Below are 22,080 nucleotides of genomic sequence, written 5' to 3'. Positions count from 1 at the left end.
TGTTTTTACATTGGTTCTACTAAACAAATCTCAAATATACAGTCCTTATGTCACCAATTTGAAGAAATATATAGGCTCAATACATATAGTGTAACAGGAAGACAGATAACCTGTACTACAAACCTGGATTTATGGGTTAGTGAGCTAACTTTGAGATAAACTTCTAATAGACATGACCTCAGATCATTACCATGAACAGTAGCATGCTTACCCTTTAATCCATCTTTATTGTACAGTGTGCCTTTCAGTATTGTTCTTTTATATATATATATATATATATATATATATATATATATATATATATATATATATATATATATATATATATAATGATGCTGTAATAAATTTTCAAACAAGAACTGTCTTTACATACTGATCTTCATCAATAAAGTCGAAATTTACAGCATAACTGTTCAGGCCAGAAAGAATGATGGTAAATGAAGTATGCTTCCAAAATCAGTTACAATCAGTTAGCAATAGAAGCAAGCAACAGGAAATATAAATAAAATGTTTTGTTGCTTTTCAGTGCTAGAGAAACATAAGAGATTTGCAGGTCTTAAAATCTGATTGTTTTGCTTTGCTGCTTATTTGTTATTTGTACACTTTACAAAAAAATTATTATTAAATATAATTTCCCTTGTCACTTCTGGTTGTAGCCTCGACATTCCCATGAGTGTAGTACAACCACAGAGACATGAAAAGGTCAGATTTTGCACTATTGTACTACTGAGTTTGCTAATTACTGGCATAAAACACCAGCACTTCCTAGATCAGTGTGCTATATTATGATACCATTAGCACTGTGTGACCATACCTATGCAGGGAGAAGTGAATGATTTGTATGGGTCTTGACTTGACTGTTAGATTGTCTTTTTTTTTTTTTACACTGGTAGGAGTTAGCATGATTGCAAACCTCAATTTCAGTGGCTGTAGGTATGAACTCTAACTGTTTACACTGTAAATATGCCAGGCTGAGTGTGATCAATGTTGCAATGCTTTCTATTGTACAGTAATATTCATAAATACTTATTGGACATTTACCCAAATATAAGACAGTATTATTAGTTTATGTAACATTTGAAAACAATGTTAATCATTGACTTAAATGGTCAAAACATATATATAATCTATACTCTATGAAACACCAGACATGCAGCTAATGCTGAACATCTATATAGATCTAATTAAAGCTACATTCTGAAGAAAATGCCGTCGGTGGTTCTGCTTAGCAGGAGTGCTTATTTTATGTACTGTATAATATAGTGACTGTATGTAAAGCACATAATGTATTAAAAAAAGGGCTACAAAGAATTGCACATAAGAAATTGCCTCACTATTCAGAAAGAAATAAACTTAAAAAAACCAGAAGTCAGGCTTTAAAATACAGCATTTTTTTCTATAGTGAGGTTGTGACCATTTAAGTCAAGATTTTGATCTAGAGTACCACATATAGATTTGTTCTACAATTATTTGTGAAAAAGAATTTAATAAATAGCATCTAACTTAATATGTACAGTTATTATAAACACACAGCTCCCACATAAAAGTGTACAATAAAAATACAACTATAAAAATACCCGGACAAATGACAACTTCACATTGACTTCGACACTGGCAGTTAAACATGATCAATTTCTGCTACATTTTAACAGGAAGCTTAAATATATCAAATATTTATACCTCTATTTATTCCTAGATTACCATGTATGTTTCCTTTAAAATATTCAAGAAAGTGTAAATCAGTCTTAAGAATATGATACAGTAAAGTTTCATCTCAACTTCATGAAGTGTTTTGTTATTTTATTCTCATGTTCTACTTTCAAGCATTTTGCAATTCATGAGGAATTCTTAGATCATTATTTACTGCTACACATATTTATATTCATGTGAGTGCCTTTAATAATTGTTTTAAATCAGACTTAAGCAAGTAATGTTATCCTAATGAAGAGATAATGTATTTATTGGCAGCTTGTGTTGATTTTTCAAATGCTGAGAAAACAGATCATTTACAAGTATTAATGTTTCAAGTCTTCCATTCACAGAGTAGAGGAACTTTGTTTGTAGTCCTTGAAAATGACAGATGCATATGTCACATTTGGAGGGGTGCAGAGGATAGACTCAGACACCGGGGAGTTGGGAATGTGGTTGCCTGAACCAACCGAGTCCCGGAAAGGAGAGGGTGGCATCAGAGCCAAAGAGTCCTCCATTGCTAGTTTAATCTGCACCAGTTCCTCATCATCATGGATTTGTGCATTGTTGTACATGTAGCCATGAAGGAGACCAAATTGTTCGTTCTCCATTTCCTCCTCCTCTTCCAAAAGAGGGTCTGGTTTTTTTGAGTAAAGGTTCAGCTGCATTGGCAAAACCTGCTGTGTTTGTAGAATGAGAGGTCGATATGGTGGCATTACACCACTTTCTGGTTCTGGTAAATTTATAATGTCATCCAGATCGGTTATGCTGCAATTCAAATTAGGGGACACATCCTGGAAGTTTTCTGCAAAAGCCTGCTGGGGAAGAATGCATTTCTGTGTCAAGTGTTGCTCCGGAGTATAAAATTCCTGTTTTGTGCTCATTTCCTTCACAGGCTCACTCTCAGGGGAATACCTGTGAGCAATCAGGTGTGGGCTGGCAGGAGGATTATATCGGACTGGCTCACCCTCATCCTCCTCGGCTACATTGTACAGAGTCTTGGTGCTGAGGTCTGAAAATTCCAGGCCTGTGTCATGGTAGGTATTAGTTAGAGGTTTGATGACAGCTGTCTGATTGGAGCCGCCCTCCTGCCTCTTCACATGAACAGACAGTCTGTGCCACATGTGTTCTCCTTTCGGAGGCTGTCTTGAACCTGGTTCAGACCATGACACAGACTTGCCATTAGAACTATGAACAAAATAAAGACTGCAGTTATTTCACAGGAACCAAGAAAAGTGGACACGAGAACAACATTTCTGGTTCATGTAAAAATTGCTGTCATTCGATTTAAGCAAATATAATAATTTTTTATAAAGGAATGATGCTGTTTAAAAATCCATTTTAATATATAATAATAGTCTCCTTATGGACAATTCTATTTAATTAAAAATTAATGAATGTAAAGTGGCATATAGCAGATCATAAATGGAGCAGAGCCTCTGTCTACCCTGTTGTTGAGACACCCCTGGGTGTGCATTTTTTAATTGCAGTCGACCTGCAAATCAGAGACGTCTAAGAAAGCTGTTAATTGAAAGCTGATCTGAAAATGGCATGACCTGAATGTCTGGAGCGGAGCATGAATTAAAAGAATTGGGCCCATGGGTACTGAAACTCATGCAACAGGATGGAAAGAGGCTTAGCTACTAGAGCTTAACAGAGCCGACTTACTTTGCATTTCCGGAGGCATTCTTTTTGCGTTTGAGCATGTTGAGAAGGCTGTTGCTTCTGCAGGCGATTTTGCCGTCACCCACATGCATGCGCACCACATCTGAGGTGGTAAAGGCGCTGCGCACATTTCTTTCCGGCTTAGCAATGATGATATACATCTTTGGGGTGAACATGCAGCCCAGGGCCACAGTCACACTCAGGCTCACAGAGAATGATGTTGTGATGATTTTGTAGTTGGAGCCAAAGTAGATGGGTACAAAAGCGAGCCAGATGATGCATGTGGTATACATGGTGAAAGCGATGTACTTGGCCTCGTTAAAGTTGGCTGGAACATTGCGGGTTTTAAAAGCATAGTAGGTGCAACTGAGAATAAGAAGACCGTTGTAGCCGAGCGGAGCAACCATGCCCATGTTGCTGGTGTTGCAGATGAGATAGACCTCTCTAATGCTTGGGTAGGACTTGATGGGTGATGGGGGCTCCAGAATGATCAGTGTGACCTCCAGTGTAAGCTGCAAACTGATCAGGGCGAATGCAATGGCTACCTGAGCCCAGGCACTCATGAAGCGTGGTTTGCGTGTGCAGATCTTCTTCTTGCTGCCAGCCAGGATACGGGCGATGCGGTTGGTTTTAGTGACCAGAGCTGAATAGCACATGGAGGCTGAGAGGCCAACCAACAGGCGTTGTAGATAGCAGGAGGCCACTGTGGGCTTGGCTATGAGTGTGAATGGACAGATATAACCCAAAAAGATGCCAGCTAGGATGATATAGCAGAGCTCTCGACTTGAGGATTTGACCACAGGTGTGTCTCTGTACAGAATGAAGACAAAAGTGACGAAACTGGTCACTAAGATGCCCAGACAAGAGAAGACAACTGCAACGATGGACTCAGCATGACTCCATTTCAAATAATGTAGGGGAAGTGGCTCACAGCCTATGAAGACAAAGACAGACAAATGTATACTGTAGATAAATAAAAAGTACAGCACTTACACATTTAGCAGTAGTGTGTTTAAACAAGCAAAAAAAAACCATAGGTCTATACTTAGAACACAAGACACAAGACACCTCTCTATAGAACCAAGAATACAGGTAGGAGAATTGCATGTGATCCAGCTATTACTATTTGGGTGGAGTCAAACCACATGTCTAGAGTAGAGTAGAGACAACTCAGTAGGTTGAAAGTTGGACAAGTTTGTTTGTTGCTCTGTCTTGTACAGAATGGGTTCTTTGCTGATTTAGAGTTAGTGTCGATGTTATAGGTTGAGACTAGTGTTAGAATTATAGAGGAGATATAATATTAAATATTTTGAACAGACAATCGTAAATATGCATGGTAATATATTATTACAATGAACTGGCCAATTCAGTAGTGTTGGAATTGCCATATTAGCCATCTGAGTGTGGCCATCTTTCCAATGCACCAAGTGTTAAAGTAGGTTTTCAGTTCAACTAAAAATAAACAGACTTTCCACTCAGGGACTGCCTGTAAGACAGAGCCAAGCCGAAAGAAGGCAGGAGAGACTGCGGCAAGGGAGAGGATAGGATGCAGCATTTACCAGCCAAACTAGAGGTACTAATTCTTTTTATCCTTTCTACAGCAATTCAGGTTAAATAAAAAATAAATAAACCTAGAGACAATTTAATAATTACAATAAATCATAAAGTCTAAATAGGCAACTGAGCTAAACCCATTCAGTCTGCATATTAAAGATATATTTATTTATATATACAGATTAGAAATGCAACTGTAATGATGCAGAAAATATATTCAATTAAGATGTGCCTAAATAGGTATAACAATTTGAAAAAAATAAATAAATAAAAACACTGTTTTGACATTGAACATAACTAAAGACCTTTGAAAACAGGCCAAAGAAGTAGGGAGTGAAGTAGGGCTGTCACAAGTACACTAAGAGAGCGATTTGTAAAAATGATAAATGGTCTTCAGGTGTCATGGGAAACCTTTTGAAAATAGGACAAAGCATGATTTCAAACAGCCAAAAGACAATATAAGTCTTTAATCCAAATACCAAATAACATACAAAGAAAAAACATATAAAAAGTGAAACAGGTTCCAGAATTTCCTCTGCGCTGGAATGTCAGGCATACCAATAAGTATGTAATTAGTCCTTTATATGTATACCAAGCAAAAATGATGAACATATTTATTGATGAATGCCTATTACTGTCTTTTTGGTTTGAAAGAGGCAGATGTAGAGGACGGGGGGTATTGAGACAGATGATCTGCTGTGGCGACCCCTAATGGGAGAAGCCAAAAAAAAAGACGAAGAGGTCTAATACTGTCATTATGTACTACTAAATTCATAGATCCACATGGGTTACATAATCTTCCTCATTTACTCTAACCTATGTAGTTGATAATCTATTGAATATACTATGTTGCGATTCTCTATGCATTATAGATATCTATAAGTGTCAATCTACCTTGCAGCTCTTTATCAGGCCACCAGCCCAGCTCACACGCCTTGCAGGTGAACTCATCTTGGACATATTCGTTATCTTTACAGGCAGTGCAGATCCAGCAGCAGCTTACCTCCCCCTTCCGAATAACCTGTAGTTACACACAACAATCCCACCAGCAAATAATTTCTCTGACTGTTTGGATATACAGGTACATAATTTACACTGAACACAGTGTATCATTTTTTGTAAGTGAAATTTAGTCAAGCTAATTGCAAATCAAACTGTCATGGTGGATATTTGCTATTGATTGTTAGTTCCTTATTCATTAGCAAAATAGAAATGTAAGAACGTTTTTCTATAGTGTATAGAAAATCTAGTGTCAGTCTGAAGTTTTGATCCTGTATATACAGTCCCATGAATTTTTTTTGTTTATATATCAGAACATAATAAAAATATTATTTACAATACATTACGCTGTGTCATTATTCATTTTTACACAATTCAACATCACATTACAATACACAATACAATTAAATAGCTTGTAGGACTACCTTTAGCAGCAATAACTTGAATGATAATCAGTGTATGACTGTATGACTATCAGTCTCTCACATCTTTGTGAGGGAATCACTATTGCTTTCAATGTTGCTTCATTTCATTGTACATTGAGTTAGCAGGCATGTGTTCATGCACAGCTCTCTTAAGGTGCTACAGCATTTCAGTCGTGCAAAGCCTGGACTTTGACTGTAACACCTTGGTTTTGTTCTTTTTCAGCCATTTTGTTGTAGATTTTTCTAGGTGTGTTCGGGATCGTTGACCTGCTGCATGACTATATTTGGTCAAGCTTAGGCATCACATTTGTTTATAGAATAGTTTAATACATAAAAATGTTTAACTCAACTGCAAGTTGCCCAGGTCCTGTGGCATCGAAACAAGCACAAATCATCACCATTCCACCACCATGCTTGACAGGTGGTATGAGGTGACGTGCTGATATGATGGGTTTTTTTTTTTCCATGCCTGGTACTTTGGTCTCATTTTTTTTGTTCTTACCCAGTCAGGGATTTAACATTTTATATGCTAACTGAGGCCTGTAGAGTCTGAGATACACTATATTGCAAAAGTCTGTGGACAACTGGTCATAAGTATGGTTTTTGCTTTTTGAGCAACGTATTCCACATTTAGTCCCAATTTGCTTATATAATTCCCTCCACTTTTCTCAGAAGAGGTTCCACTACATTTTGGAGTGTGCTTGTGGAGATTTGTGTCAATCAGCCACAAGGATCTTAGTAAAGTCAAGTACTGATATCAGTGAAGTGAGGAGGACTGGGGTGCAGTCTGTGTTCTAATTCACCCCAAAGGTGTTCAGTAGGGTTTAGATCAGATTTTATTGCAGGCCACTCAAGATCTTTTTTTTTTGTTAGTTTGTTAAAATGTAAAATGTATTGTTTAAATGTAAAACAATAAAGATTTCTTTCAGAATACTGTTGTTGTTCAAGTTTTTTGTATCTGGGCCAAGGGTGTGTACAAAGTTGCTAAATAAGGTTTTGTTGAAGCTGACATCTGGAACCAACTTGTTAGGTCCTACATAGGACCAGAATTTTGCAAGCTATAATCATACATTTGGCTAGGATATGGCTATGCCATGGGCCATATGTGGCCAGAATTTTGGCACCCAGACCTGGGCCAAACATGTACTGTAATTTATTACCGTATTTTCCGGACTATAAGCCGCTACTTATTTCCCCACGCTTTGAACCCTGCGGCCTAAACAATAAAGCGGCTAATTTATGGATTTTTCCTGTTTATTTCCCGGTTTCACAAGCTTCAAGCCAAAAACTGAACCCCATAACATTAGACCAATGAAACTGCCGAACCGGTTCAGGTGAACTAATGAAACTCTTTATATTAAATCGTGCTCCCACTGAATCGGGCATCATAAATATGGATAAAGTTGCTCTGACATTTGACCTGTCGCTCACTCGGACTGGCAACAGGAAATGCGAATCATTCGCACGCTGAAAACAACTGGGCATGAAAAAATGCACTTCACCTGTGTTCTGAGCTGCACAGCATCAGGAGAAAAGATTCACCGATGGTGATTTTTAAACGCACGACAATGCAAAAAGAAAAACTCGTTGAGAAAAAAATCATTGTGAAAGGAAGGAGGAACACAGTGAACAATGACTTTCTTGGTGGGCTCGCTGTTTAGATACAAGCCGTGTAACAGGCACTGTCTTTCGTTAAAGCCTGTGTAAAGTTCATTAGTTTCAGTGTAGGCACCGGCGGCTTATTTATGTTAAAAAGAAAAATCTTTGTAAAATTCAGTGGGTGCAGCTTATATTTGGGTGCACTTGATAGTCTGGAAATTACGGTACTGTGTTTGGGCCAAGTAAAAGTGGGTTGTTTGGCCCATCAATGGGCCAGATAAATTTTGATATATTGGTTTTGTCTATGTAGTGTATAACTCTTGATTTTTTTTTGTTAATTTTTGTATTTTTCTGAGAATTGTATGGGACATAAACTCATGGGGAGATTGGCAACTGTCCTGAATGGTCTACTTGTGAATGATGCTCACTGTAGAATGATGGTTTTTAAATTGTGTGGCTTAATACCCCTTTAAAGATTGATAGGAAGCAACAATTTCTTCTCTGCTGAGAGATCACTGAAAGATCACTGCTAATTTTTCCACACATCGCTTTTCCATTTTGGCTTTATTTTTGTCAAATAAATAATAAAAGTGTAATATGTTATGTCTTGTTTATCTGAGGTTGTATTTACAACATCCTAAGACCTGCTTAGGACCATAGAAACCATAGAATTCAAAGTGGGTTTATTGCCATTTTCGCACGACTGAACATATGAGTTTGACGTTAAAATTTGGTTCCATTTAACTCAACTAATATTGGTAAAAATTTGGGCAGTAAAGTTTTGTAATGACAAATATCCTGTTTTACTCATTGCCAATGTTCTCTAAATGGTCTTTTGAGGCACCAGTTATTTTTTAACCTTTGCCTTATCATTACTATGCTACTTTCTGTATAATTTGTATGTTAGATGTTAGATAATATTTAATATAACAGAAAAAGACCTTTAAATCTTTTTCATCTTTTAATACCAGACTCACCTTGATCTCGCCTTTAGAGCAGGGCTCACTGCAGACCGAGCGGACCATCTCACTCCGGTTCATCTGGATCATATAATCATCAATACTCAACATGCCCTCATGCCACGATCCCACATTGATGTAGTCATACACGCCAGGCTCCACATACTGCAGATTCATTATGTCATACCTGAGAAAACAAGACAGTGCCATATTTATTTTTTAAGTAAAGACTCAATGTACTCTACAGAACATTTTTATATCCTTTTGTGGTCAACAGTACTGTATAGAGCATTTCTTCTAATTTATTGGCAGGGGTCACACTGGGATTAAGGACGAACTGGATAAACAATGTGGCAATAGAACCTACAATAGTTGGAAACAAAATTGATGGACTGACCTGCCTGGTGAATCCCCGTTTTCATCAAACCACACGTCTTCACCAGACACTCCAGTGAATGAGGTCCTTAGCAGAAAATCCAGCAGTTTGCTGCCATCAATGGGGTCCATGGCCTCACAAAGACCGACATAGCCAGGACACAGGTGCTCATGCATGTCATGGAGGCCATGAGCCATGGCATAAATGGCATTGATGACGAACCCCATCTTACTGTCTTGTACATAGTTCTCTTCTAGACTCTCATAACCTGCCAAAACAATCAAACCAGACACAGAGAATGTCATAATTTCTATACTTTGTTTTTTTAGTTGATATTTGAGCTCAGGGCATTACAATTTTACCAGACATCTGAAAGGGTGTTTGCTTTGCTAACTAGTGCATAAAAAGCATCTACAGAGCCACACAATTCAGCAAATGGCAAATCACATTACAGTTCAGTGCAGAGTAAAGGGAAAGATAGGGTGTCCAGAGACCTTGACTTTTCCAAAGCTATAGGCAACAAGTCACATTGTTTCCCCTTGCTGTGGGAACATGAATTAAAAACAGGCAGTATATAAAAATACATGCCGGAAACATATCACAATGACACAATCTATTTCTGTACTCTCATTCAGTGTTTAATTAGTAATAAACTGTATTATTAATAATTAAGCAAAGAAATTAATAATTTAGTCTTCTCATTTCTCCTATCTCTCGTCTGCCTCACAAAAGAGGATATCTCTTTTACATAAGTGCTCTAAAATTCAAAGAAGCAAAGAAAGGTCAAAGGACACCATATCAGCAAACAATTTTATGATATTTACCAAGCCAGCAAAAAGCAATATCAGGCATTATTGTTGATGATTCGGGATATCAAGATACATATGTTTAAAGAAATGTTACATCTTTTTAAATTTTAAATTTCACTTTACTTTTTAGCTTGCATTCATGTTTAAATTAAGCAATAAGCAACTGATTATACATGCTTTGTTAATACCATTGCCTTTAAATATAATATAATACATAAACATATAATGATCGGTGATTGCAAAAAATTTTAAATTTGCTAAAGAATATGCAATAAAGCTCTATCTATCTATCTATCTATCTATCTATCTATCTATCTATCTATCTATCTATCTATCTATCTATCTATCTATCTATCTATCTATCTATCTATCTATCTATCTATCTATCTATCTATCTATCTATCTATCTATCTATCTATCTATCTATCTATCTACACTTCTAGGACCCTGTCTTTTATTATGACATATTCCAATCCTTAAAAGATTAAAATGTTGGTCATATTTCTGTAAAATATTAATTTCACTATCTTATGTACTTAACAGCTAAGAAATCTCTAGTCAAACAAAATCACAGCCAATCAAACTGAAAAGAACATCTTTGTTTAATTAATTTGTTTTGGCATATTTGCCACAGTATCATATCAACAGACATTAATAGATCATCGTTTTGAAGGAAAGAGTGTTGTTTGATACAAATTGTAAAAGCATTCGATGATTCAGCAGTACATAAACAACCAAAAGTGCATGGTGGCCCAATCAGTGTCCCTCGCTGGAACATGCAGCAAAGCCAGTTGAAGTGGGAGAAGTAAAGTGACCGTTATTGGGATCTAAATCACAATACACACAGTGCCCACAATTTATTAGTGCAGTCTGCAAAACATCCCAATAACTTTATATATGTTAGAGGTCTACCGATACACGTAGCTTCTGTGTTGTGCTGCGTTATTTGTACTAGGATGATCAGCACCAACAATTAACAGTAATGACAGGCACATACTTGCTGTAATGAGCACAATGATATAATGATTTAAAGATACAGTAGATGATTGTGATATCAGTTGACCTCTATCTATATTGATGCTCAAGGACGGTGCTTCCAAGCTCCATTCAGAAGTATTTACTTACCATCTCGTAGCTCTAGATAGAAAAATAATAGAACAGCAAACTATGACTATTCCTCTGTGTAAACATTTGTAAAGGTGTATTTATTTGTGCCCTTAGTTCCTATTTTTTTCTTTTTTAGGGGAATGTATGGTATAGATGACTTCACTCTGATATGAAGATGCTGACAAGAATAAACCCCTCACCTACACACACACTCTGTCAGTTATTGTTTCATGGTTTTGCTGCCCGTCACACGCTTTCCGTTGGACTGTTCAGCACCGTGCTTCTTCCCAGCGCACGGGATTCATACACCGACTGCCCGGTGTTTGTTCCCATGCACCGTGGACCGCGCTGCTTCTGCGCCCCACCGGATATTATACCCTTTTTTCAGCGAGTGTATCTGGATTTGCCTTGTGTTTCAAATAAACTTTCGTTTGCTTTCACTTCGGCTTTCGCCTCCAGTTTCCTCGCGTGACAGAATAACTGACCTACGAAGAACAGTAAGGAGCTGTTTTCCGGCTCTTACCTGTAGATGGATACCGGACCCAGCGGCTCCTCCGGGAGCAGCTCCGCCGACCAGTTCGGGATCTCGTCGCGCGCTGCAAGCCGCCTTTCCAACAGCCGCGGCTCGAACAACCCCCTGCGGTTACCGGCAGTCCCATGGCGCTCCCGGGGGCGTTTTGGAGAAGCGTCGAGTGCCGCGGCTTCCTGCTCCAGGTGAACCTCTACATAGAGATGCAACCGCAGCGGTTCCCATCGAGCGGTCCAAGGTAGCGTTCTTTATTTCTCTACTTTCCGGGAGGCGCTAGCTTGAGCTGTCGCTGTGGGACTCGGAGAGCCCAGTATTAAACACCTACGCTTTGTTTACGCGCACTTCCTGGAAGTTTTCAGCGCCGCCTCCGGGGTCCTAACCACCGCCGACCAGCTGCTCAGTTTGCGACAGGGGAGTGATGACATCACGGCTTACAGCCTGCGCTTCCGCACACTGGCGGCATCTAGTGGTTGGAGCAGTCAGCGCTTCTGGGCATATATCGAGTGGGACTCACACCAGAAATTAAACAGGCAATGGCGATCTATGACGACAGGATGGGGCTGGAGGAGTTCATAGGAAAGTCCATCGGCCTTTCACAGCGGCTCGCGGCATGCCCACCGATACACCATCCCTCAGGGACCCATCCTGCAACCACCCCGGCTTCCGATACCGAACCAATGCAGCTGGGCTCACAAAGGCTGTCCAGGAGAGAGAGAAACAGCCGATTGGCCACGGAAAGTGCCTGTACTGCGGTGACCGGGTCATTCCATCGCCAGATGCACCAGACGTCCCGTTCGCACGGCGGTGAGTACTGTTGAGTTCCCTGCAGACATCTCTCCTTTGTCTAAGCTCACGGTAATGCTTCTAACCCCAAGCCTATCTGTCTCCGTATGTGCTTTGGTGGACTCTGGATCAGCAGGTAACTTCATCTCCCAAGCCTGCCTCGACCGCCTTCGGCTCCCCCGAGAGAGGGGCTCCCAGGACTTAGCCGTCCAGACCATCCAGGGCCGCCCACTGGGAAGGGGCTGGGTGAAGTACTGTCGCCAGTTGTCACCCTCCAGGTGGGGCTGTTCCATCGGGAGGACATCCGGTTCATGGTACTCGGCGACTCTACAGTCAGTGTGATCTTGGGACGGCCCTGGTTACAACAACACGCCCACGGTGTTCCTGGGACCCGTCGACATTCTAGAGTGGAGTGCACACTGCCGGGAAAACTGCCTCTCCCAGCTACCCACACGGGTCCATAAGGTCGTGGTCGGTGCCACCAGGGTGGAAGAAGCCACCACAAAGACCCAGGCGGCGATTCCTGTGGAATACCAGGCATTCAAGGATGTGTTTTGTGCCAAAGCAGCCACTCGTCTTCCCCCTCACCGGCCTGGGGATTGCTGCATCGACCTGCTTCCTGGGGCTAAGCTGCCCAAGGGCCGTGTCTATCCTATCCGCTCCTGAACATCGAGCTATGGAGGAGTACGTCCAACAGGCGCTCCAGCAGGGGTTCATCACCCAATCCACCTCACCGGCAGCCTCAAGCTTTTTCTTTGTGGGAAAGAAGGACGGGGGTCTTCGTCCATGCATCGACTACCGGCAGCTAAACGCCCAGATCGCTCCTCTCCCTTATCCCCTCCCTCTCGTACCGTCAGCTCTGGAGGACCTAAGGGAGGCTAGGGTATTCTCCAAACTCGACCTCCGGAGCGCATACAACCTAGTACGCATCAGAAGAGGAGGCGAATGGAAGACCGCCTTCATTACACCCTCAGGGCACTACAGTACCGGGTCATGCCGTCGGCCTCTCGATCGCTCCGGCAGTGTTCCAGGGGTTCATGAGCGAGGTGCTCCGGCCCTTCCTCCAGAAGTGTGTCATGGTCTACATCGATGACATCCTGATCTACTCACGTAACCTGGAGGAGCACCATCGTCACGTGCTTGGCGTACTAGGGGCACCGTTCCCACCAGCTCTATCTGAACCTCTCCAAGTGCGAGTTCCACCTGGACGAGATACAGTTCCTGGGCTCGTGATTAGTGCACGGGAATACAGATGGATGAAGGCAAGGTGAAGGCTGTAAGGAACTGGCCCGTTCCTGAGTCAATCAAAGAGCTCCAACGGTTCCTGGGCTTTGCTAACTTCTATCGTCGGTTCATCCAGGGTTACAGCCAGATCACGGCACCCCTCACGACCCTCCTCAGGGGTAAAGCACGGACCCTGAGATGGACCCCAGAGGCTCAGGAGGCTTTCGACGAGCTCCGCCAGCGTTTCTGCCTCGCCCCTGTGTTCGTCATCCAGATCCCGGAGACCGTTTGTGGTGAAGTCGACGCCTCCTCCACCGGCGTAGGGGCGGCTCTCTCCCAGCTATCAGGCAACCCGCCACAGCTCCATCCCTGCGCTTACTTCTCGCATAAGCTCTCAGCGGCTGAACAGAACTACGACATCGGCAACCGTGAGCTGTTGGCAATAAAGATGGCTCTGGCCGAATGGAGGCACTGGCTGGAGGGCGCCGAGCACCCATTCACTGTTATCACAGACCACAAGAACCTCCAGTACCTACGGAGGCCGGAGGCTCAACCCCAGGCAGGCCCGCTGGGCCTCTTCTTCACTCGGTTCGGTTCCACGTCACCTACCGAGCCGGGCGCTTAATGGTAAGGCCGGCGCCCTCTCCCGGGTGTTCGGGCCCGAGGAACCCAGCGATCCGGACCCCATCCTTCCTCCCACACTCGTCGTGGGGCCCATCGTCTGGGACGTGGACAGGGAGATCCGCTCAGCTTCTCTCCAGGAACCGGCCCCCGAGGGGTGTCCTGAGGGCGTGTCTTTGTCCCCACCTCCTGCCGGCGAGGGCTCATGCAGTCGGTACACGAGGGGCCCGGCACGGGTCACCCAGGGAGAGGAGGACAGTTCAGCTCGTCCAGGCAGCGTTACTGGTGGCCGGGATGGCAGAGGAGATCACCCGGTTCGTCCAGGGGTGTGCCACCTGCGCCATGTCAAAAGTGCCACGGCACCTACCCGTAGGCAAGCTGGTGCCACTCCCCGTCCCGCAGCGCCCCTGGTCCCACCTGGGGATCGACTTCGTGACCGACCTGCCACGGTCAGGGGGACACACGTGCGTCCTGGTAGCGGTGGACCGCTTCTCCAAAGCCTGCCGTTTTGTTCCCCTCAAGGGCCTGCCCACCGCCCTCGAAACAGCCGAGGCCCTGTTCACCCGTATTCAGGAATTTTGGTCTCCCGGAGGAGATAGTCTCAGATCGTGGGCCCCAGTTCACGTCTCGGGTGTGGAAGGCCTTCTTCCAGCTCCTGGGGGTTTCGGTGAACCTAACGTCTGGTTACCACCCGCAGTCGAACGGCCAGGCGGAGCGGAAGATCCAGGAGCTGAGCAGGTACCTGAGGACTTACTGCAGCCAGGACCAGGAGGACTGGGCTCGTTTCCTGCCCTGGGCCGAATACGCCCAGAACTCGCTCCGGCAGGATTCCACAGGTCTCACCCCTTTCCAGTGCGTGCTGGGGTTCCAGCCACCCCTGTTCCCGTGGTCGGACGAGCCCAGCGGCGTACCCTCGGTGGACGCCTGGTTCCGGGAGAGTAACCGGGTCTGGGAGTCGGCGCACACCCAGTTGCGTCGGGCCCTTCGCAATACTCGCCGGCACGCTGACGCCAGGCGTCTGGAGGCTCCTCGTTTCCGCCCCGGGGATCTGGTATGGTTGTCGACACGGGACCTGAGGCTGAAGCTGCCGTGCCGTAAGCTGAGCCCCGGTACATCGGGCCCTTCAGGGTTTCCAGGCAGATCGGAGCGTATCCTACCGGCTGGAGCTGCCACCCGGGTACCGCATTCATCCCACCTTCCATGTGTCCCTGCTAAAACCGTATGTCTCGCCTTCCTCTCGTCCTCCAGGTGACCCCGCGACGTCCGTCCAGCGGAGGTCGTGGCGCAGCAGACGTGTATGCTGTCTTGAAGTCTTGGATTCCAGGCGGCGCAGGGGTCACCTCAGTACCTCGTGGATTGGGAGGGCTACGGCCCGGAGGAGCGGTCTTGGGTGGCCCGGCGGGGCGTGCTGGACCCAGCGTTGCTGGCGGAGTTCCACGCGGCTCACCAGCGCCGCCCGGCGCCCGGGCTAGGGGTCGCCCTCGCCGCAGAGTCCGGGCGTCGGTGCCGCCCCTGGGGAAGGGGGTGGTGTCAGGGAGCTACCTGTTCCTTCTCCTGTGCAGGCCGCGCCCACTCGTAGCTCATCCCCAGCATACTAAGGACACACACCTGAACCTCGTTTATTTCATTCATCACCTAACCCATATAAACCCCTCACATACACACACACTCTGTCAGTTATTGTTTCATGGTTTTGCTGCCCGTCACACGCTTTCCGTTGGACTGTTCAGCACCGTGCTTCTTCCCAGCGCACGGGATTCATACACCGACTGCCCGGTGTTTGTTCCCATGCACCGTGGACCGCGCTGCTTCTGCGCCCCACCGGATATTATACCCTTTTTTCAGCGAGTGTATCTGGATTTGCCTTGTGTTTCAAATAAACTTTCGTTTGCTTTCACTTCGGCTTTCGCCTCCAGTTTCCTCGCGTGACACTATCTATCTATCTATCTATCTATCTATCTATCTATCTATCTATCTATCTATCTATCTATCTATCTATCTATCTATCTATCTATCTATCTATCTATCTATCTATCTATCTATCTATCTATCTATCTATCTATCTATCTACACTTCTAGGACCCTGTCTTTTATTATGACATATTCCAATCCTTAAAAGATTAAAATGTTGGTCATATTTCTGTAAAATATTAATTTCACTATCTTATGTACTTAACAGCTAAGAAATCTCTAGTCAAACAAAATCACAGCCAATCAAACTGAAAAGAACATCTTTGTTTAATTAATTTGTTTTTGGCATATTTGCCACAGTATCATATCAACAGACATTAATAGATCATCGTTTTGAAGGAAAGAGTGTTGTTTGATACAAATTGTAAAAGCATTCGATGATTCAGCAGTACATTAACAACCAAAAGTGCATGGTGGCCCAATCAGTGTCCCTCGCTGGAACATGCAGCAAAGCCAGTTGAAGTGGGAGAAGTAAAGTGACCGTTATTGGGATCTAAATCACAATACACACAGTGCCCACAATTTATTAGTGCAGTCTGCAAAACATCCCAATAACTTTATATATGTTAGAGGTCTACCGATACACGTAGCTTCTGTGTTGTGCTGCGTTATTTGTACTAGGATGATCAGCACCAACAATTAACAGTAATGACAGGCACATACTTGCTGTAATGAGCACAATGATATAATGATTTAAAGATACAGTAGATGATTGTGATATCAGTTGACCTCTATCTATATTGATGCTCAAGGACGGTGCTTCCAAGCTCCATTCAGAAGTATTTACTTACCATCTCGTAGCTCTAGATAGAAAAATAATAGAACAGCAAACTATGACTATTCCTCTGTGTAAACATTTGTAAAGGTGTATTTATTTGTGCCCTTAGTTCCTATTTTTTTCTTTTTTAGGGGAATGTATGGTATAGATGACTTCACTCTGATATGAAGATGCTGACAAGAATATGAGGAATAAAAACAATGATATGATTACACATAATGATGCATAAACATAAAAAAACTTAGGGGAAATACTTCCATGCATTTTTTTTACTCTCTCTCTCTCTCTCTCTCTCTCTCTCTCTCTCTCTCTCTCTCTCTATATATATATATATATATATATATATATATATATATATATATATTTTTTTTTTTTTTTTTTTTTCTTAAATTTAACTCAGTCACTAAGTAATAATTCATAATTATTTAATATCAGAACATAAATATTCTAAAAAGTAGCTGATGGTTAAAAAATTAATTTGATAACATGCTTGTTGAGCATCATCTAATGTTTAAGCTAAGGCTACCCGGATTAGCTATGCTGAAAAACAACAAAAACCATTTACCTAGGTCACCTTTTCAGCCATCAGAGAAAAGGAGTGTGAATTAAAAAAAGAAAACAAAGAAGAAGAATTTGTAATAAACGCATTAAAGGAACAGACTTACAATGCCCACTCTATTCCTAGTATTAACAATGTTAACTGTGTGTCCTGTTTAAATTCAGTATTTTAATAATCTACAGTAGACACACATTGTGATATTTATGAAATGGCCTCACCTGAGCAGTTCTTCCTGTAGTTCATGTTCTCCTGTGGGTGCCCTGGGATGCGACATTGGAAGCGGTGTTGCCAGAACTCAGCGAACCACGGGTTTCTGGTGTTTGTATTGAGGCGCAGCTTCAAGAAGTAATTATCGAAAGAAGTGACCTCCTCTGACTGGAGCTTCATGGTGATGCCACCCACAGCTTCCTGTTCATAGCCCTCCACCACCTCATCTCTATCTGCCCAGCCATCACTAAAGAAAGCAGATCACATACAGTCTAAAAGGCCTTGGCTTATGTGTCTCATGTGAGCAAACACATCCTTGAGTGAACTGTCCTAGTTTAACATTAGCTTGTGTCACCAAAGACACCACTCCTTTCTTTTGATAACATGGAATTTGAGCTGAGGAATGATCACTTGGTGAATATTTAGATGATAAAATGAATTATTCTAAGAACTAATTCAACTTTCCATTCTGTTTATGAGGGTTTTATTGTAATATCGTTGTTATATGTATATAATTAGAGATGCCAAGATCATAGGAAAAATCCTGTTTATGCATTTTAATATTAAAAATATATATAATGGTATCCCCTCTCTATCCAAGTTGATTTAACAGAACATCTACAACATACATCTTGATTTATTTAGTCCAGCCTTTAATATTATCTAAACTGCAGTAGAATTGTGACATGATTGAAATGAATGCAATTTTTTTTTTTATTAAGAAATCTAGTGTTCGTTTTCTTGCAGGGTTAAGCAGGGTTCATATGCAGGATAATGTTTTTAGTGTTTGTTAAAAGGCTTTTTATTCTCTGAATTCATTTGTAAACAGACATTATGTGAACTCTATTTATTTACAATACAGAGCTATTATGAAAGACACTTTTTTCTAGTGATTATAAATCAGAAGGTCATAAACCTTTTCAGGATGTTAATCATTTTGCTTTTGCTTGTGAAGAAGGTGTAATTCTGTGGCTTCTCAGTGCCACTAAAGCCATCTGTCTCACAGCATCTTCTATAATGTGTGCCAAGAATGGCCTATTCTTAGGAGCCTGTTCATAATATACAGGAAACAATTTAATTCTAGCCAATAATTTGTGTTGACATGCACACCCTTGTGGACACTGAAGTGGGAAATTAAAGGAGTCATAGACCTAAAGTAATCTTTTAAACACAACCAACCTGGCCTCATGTATTTATTTATTTATTATTATTATTATTATTATTATTATTATTATTATTATTATTATTATTATTATTAATATTATTATTATTAAAAGAACAGCAGTTAACAATTCACAAAAATACTGTTTTTGTTGTTTTTACATAAGACAGCAGAAGCTACTGCAATGCTTTAAAATGGTTTCTTACAAAACATTCTCCTTGACCCAGAATAGAACTACCTTAGTCCACAGGGACTTCACACTGGAAGCATGAAAACTGCTTCGGAAAAAGCCAGCAGTTTTAGTAATTTATAAGTCATGTGAAGTGTAATGATAGTCACCTTCCAATGAGAAGGAATTCTCCAGCTACCCCTAAGCGCCTCATGGCCATAAGGAGACTACGCACTGTCATCCCCTCACAGAAACACACCACCACTCGAGCTTTGGGCAGCCGCTCTCTCAGCTTCCTCAGTAGCCTGTCAAAGTGTTTCTCACCAGCATTGCTGTAGATTTTGTCTGAGTGGGCAATACACAAACCCTCCTGAGATGCCAGTTCTTTAAAAGCCTCCATCCCACTTTCCCCATAGTTTCCTAGGAGAGGTGAAAAAACACACCATTATAGTTCAAATATTAGCACTAAAATTGCATGCTAGGTTATCATGTGTTAACTAATCTAGAGTAGAGCTGCAGTGTATCACTAACATACTAATAATGGAATTAGCATAGTTTTAATAAAGACTGCGCAATTTCCATATCATAACCTTGTCTCTAAAGTCCCTCTCTGCAGCAGCTCTCTCAAACCTAATTAATTCTCATGCAGTGGGATTCATCATATTCTTCCTAATACAGAGTTTGTAAAGTTCATCAAAATATGAGTAAAAACTACTTTTTGGACAGATTTCGCTCAAGATAAATACATGTTTTGCCTAGTACTGAAATCTATGGAGAGATTGATGATGATTTCCTAAATGTAGGTATTTCAGACAAAACCCCTCTCTGGGCAAATTGTATGTGTTGCTAGGTAGAACAATTCTGGAATGACAAGCACAATGGGTCTTGAATTCCCTCAAGATAATCCCAATGAATTAAAATCCAAATATAATATTGTTTCATTCACCATTAGCTCACCAGAACAACTTACCCCCAGATTTTTAAATGAATGCTCCAAAAGGAAATTTGCATTCAGTAGTATATGGGGTAAGAAGTCATCAATTTTACAAAAAAATTAAGTTATAATAAAGTTAAAACAATGAATTTCTAAAACCTTCTACAATGTTTTAGTGAATTTTTGTAAAACAAAATATCAGTATTACTGGGGATATTTTTAGTGACAGGTCTGTCTATAGGTGGCTTAAAGGTGTTAACTATGATATAAAGATTTAGTGCTTTAAACTTACCTTCAGTATGAACTGCTGACACATATGTCCAGTTATACCGTTTAACAATGTCCAAAAGAGCCCTTGCTTGAAGAGTGTCAGATGGCACAACCCTGAGGAAGTACTTAAAGAGGGTTTTATCACTCAGATCAATGCTAGTGGCTGAGTAGGCAATTTGGGGGATGTTAAACAGCTGCAGCAGGTTTTGAACTTGAATGGCCACTGAACTTGATCCAGGTCCAATCACACCTGCAATGGGCTTCTTAGTGGCAACTGGCTGACTAAACGGAGTTCCATCGTTGCACGACTTTGACCCATCCCCATCCTCACGCAGTGAAATAAGGGAGTCTCTTATAAATTCAATGCTCTGCTCCAATGCCACTGATGAGTGCCAGCATGAGTCCCTGATTTCACAGCCCAAAGTAATGTTGGGCAGAAGAAATGGGTCAGCATTAATTCTGTCCAGAGTGTGAAACATGGCTTCCACACGTTGAATGCCATACTGCTCTCTGACCTCACCACATGTTCGCTCAGCCACATTCTCAGCTGACGGCTGGTGGTGGACAGAAAACAGGGCGCCAATGATGATATCGCCATCCATTCTGGCCACCGAGCGGGTCACAGCCCTGGGAACCAGTGATCTCTCATATATATTACTGGCTGTAGCACAGAGCAAAAGAAGTGACAGATATAAAATGCAATTCATTCTCATCATACTCCACATGGTCCAAAATGGTTTAGTCGCTGAATCATTTCTGTAGTAGAGATTCTTGGACAGATGAAGCAACCTGGGAAAACTGTGTGTCCATGTATACTGTATCAGTGATCATCGGATGTCCTGCAAACAGAAAAGAACACTCTGTCAAACAGGTGTGTAATAAACTTGGAAAAGCGCCTCGTGAGCAAGTCAGCACCTTGGACAGCATTTAGTCTCAGTCAGTGCATCGCGCATCTCCTCGCCCGAAACAAGACGGAAAATGTAAACACAATTAGACCAAGAATTACACACCTTACATTTTCACCAATTTTTGCTGTGGAAACTTACACCTGCTCTCTGAACCAGTACACAAATTCCAACTCATTCAAGTAATGCCGTTTGTGTACATAATTACATCTAATGTGTACTCAATGAGTGTTGCTCTGAGGATGTAGATTTACCTGCAATCTGAGAGAAAGCCATTTCCTCCTCTGAAGCGCTCAGTGTCATTCCAAACTGCAATTCACTTTCCACTGAGCGACCAGTTTCTTTTCTTCACACCTAAAGCGAGCGGATGCCCCCTCCTTCATCTGATCACTGCATTCAAAAGCGGGTCACATCAACTGCAGGCTCCATGCGCTCCTTCATTCTGCTCTCTATGTCTCACAAGCCCATTTCACTTTTTGTTAAACATCTAAAAAAAGAAATACATTCATTTATTTTCATTCATATTCGATTTTCTGGGCACTTACATTTTTCACTGGGCTAATATACATATTATATAGTCAAATATGATAGCGAAAAAGTCAAGAATGTCATATGTATATACACACACATCCCACTTACATAGTAATCGTATAAATAAATTGTACCCTGTGCAATAACATTAATAATGTTATGACCTGAAATTACACGTGAGCTTAGTGTGACGTGAGATTGCAAAAAAAACCCCACACGTTTCAAATTCACACGTGAAATTTTTGTGACTTGTCT

The 22,080-nt window shown here is 41.9% G+C and overlaps 1 protein-coding gene across 4 annotated transcripts; it reads right to left on the bottom strand.

Annotated features, from left to right (window-relative positions):
- Positions 1-340: 340 nt before the first annotated feature.
- Positions 341-21,700, bottom strand: grm1b (glutamate receptor, metabotropic 1b). 4 transcript variants are annotated; one of them, XM_046856683.1, is made up of 11 exons: positions 21,549-21,700; positions 20,412-21,228; positions 19,356-19,605; positions 17,866-18,101; positions 17,654-17,662; positions 17,102-17,113; positions 9,288-9,534; positions 8,909-9,077; positions 5,803-5,929; positions 3,358-4,288; positions 341-2,877 (listed from the first exon to the last, which is right to left on the bottom strand). In XM_046856683.1, exons 2-11 carry the CDS (start codon positions 21,112-21,114, stop codon positions 2,037-2,039), a joined length of 3,525 nt encoding a protein of 1,174 aa, XP_046712639.1. In that variant the 5' UTR covers positions 21,115-21,228; positions 21,549-21,700; the 3' UTR covers positions 341-2,036. The 4 variants fall into 4 exon arrangements, with proteins under 4 accessions (XP_046712639.1, XP_046712640.1, XP_046712641.1 ...); XM_046856686.1 differs by having other exon boundaries at positions 2,605-2,842; XM_046856684.1 differs by lacking the exon at positions 17,102-17,113.
- Between the last annotated feature and the right edge of the window lie 380 nt (positions 21,701-22,080).

The sequence above is a fragment of the Silurus meridionalis genome, chromosome 8 (genome assembly GCF_014805685.1).
Source record: "Silurus meridionalis isolate SWU-2019-XX chromosome 8, ASM1480568v1, whole genome shotgun sequence".
Taxonomy (NCBI): domain Eukaryota; kingdom Metazoa; phylum Chordata; class Actinopteri; order Siluriformes; family Siluridae; genus Silurus; species Silurus meridionalis.
Note: the sequence above shows the minus strand (reverse complement) of the source record. Positions and strands in the feature narration are given on the sequence as shown.

What these genes read in the sequence shown, in the direction of transcription:
- grm1b (XM_046856683.1), bottom strand. Translation starts at nt 21,114, where the DNA reads ATGTGGAGTATGATGAGAATGAATTGCATTTTATATCTGTCACTTCTT. An exon ending in GCTCTAAAGGCGAGATCAAG is followed by an intron (nt 5,930 to 8,908) that starts GTGAGTCTGGTA and finishes GTGTAACTACAG; the next exon opens with GTTATTCGGAAGGGGGAGGT. An exon ending in GCCTGATAAAGAGCTGCAAG is followed by an intron (nt 4,289 to 5,802) that starts GTAGATTGACAC and finishes TTGTCTTCATAG; the next exon opens with GCTGTGAGCCACTTCCCCTA.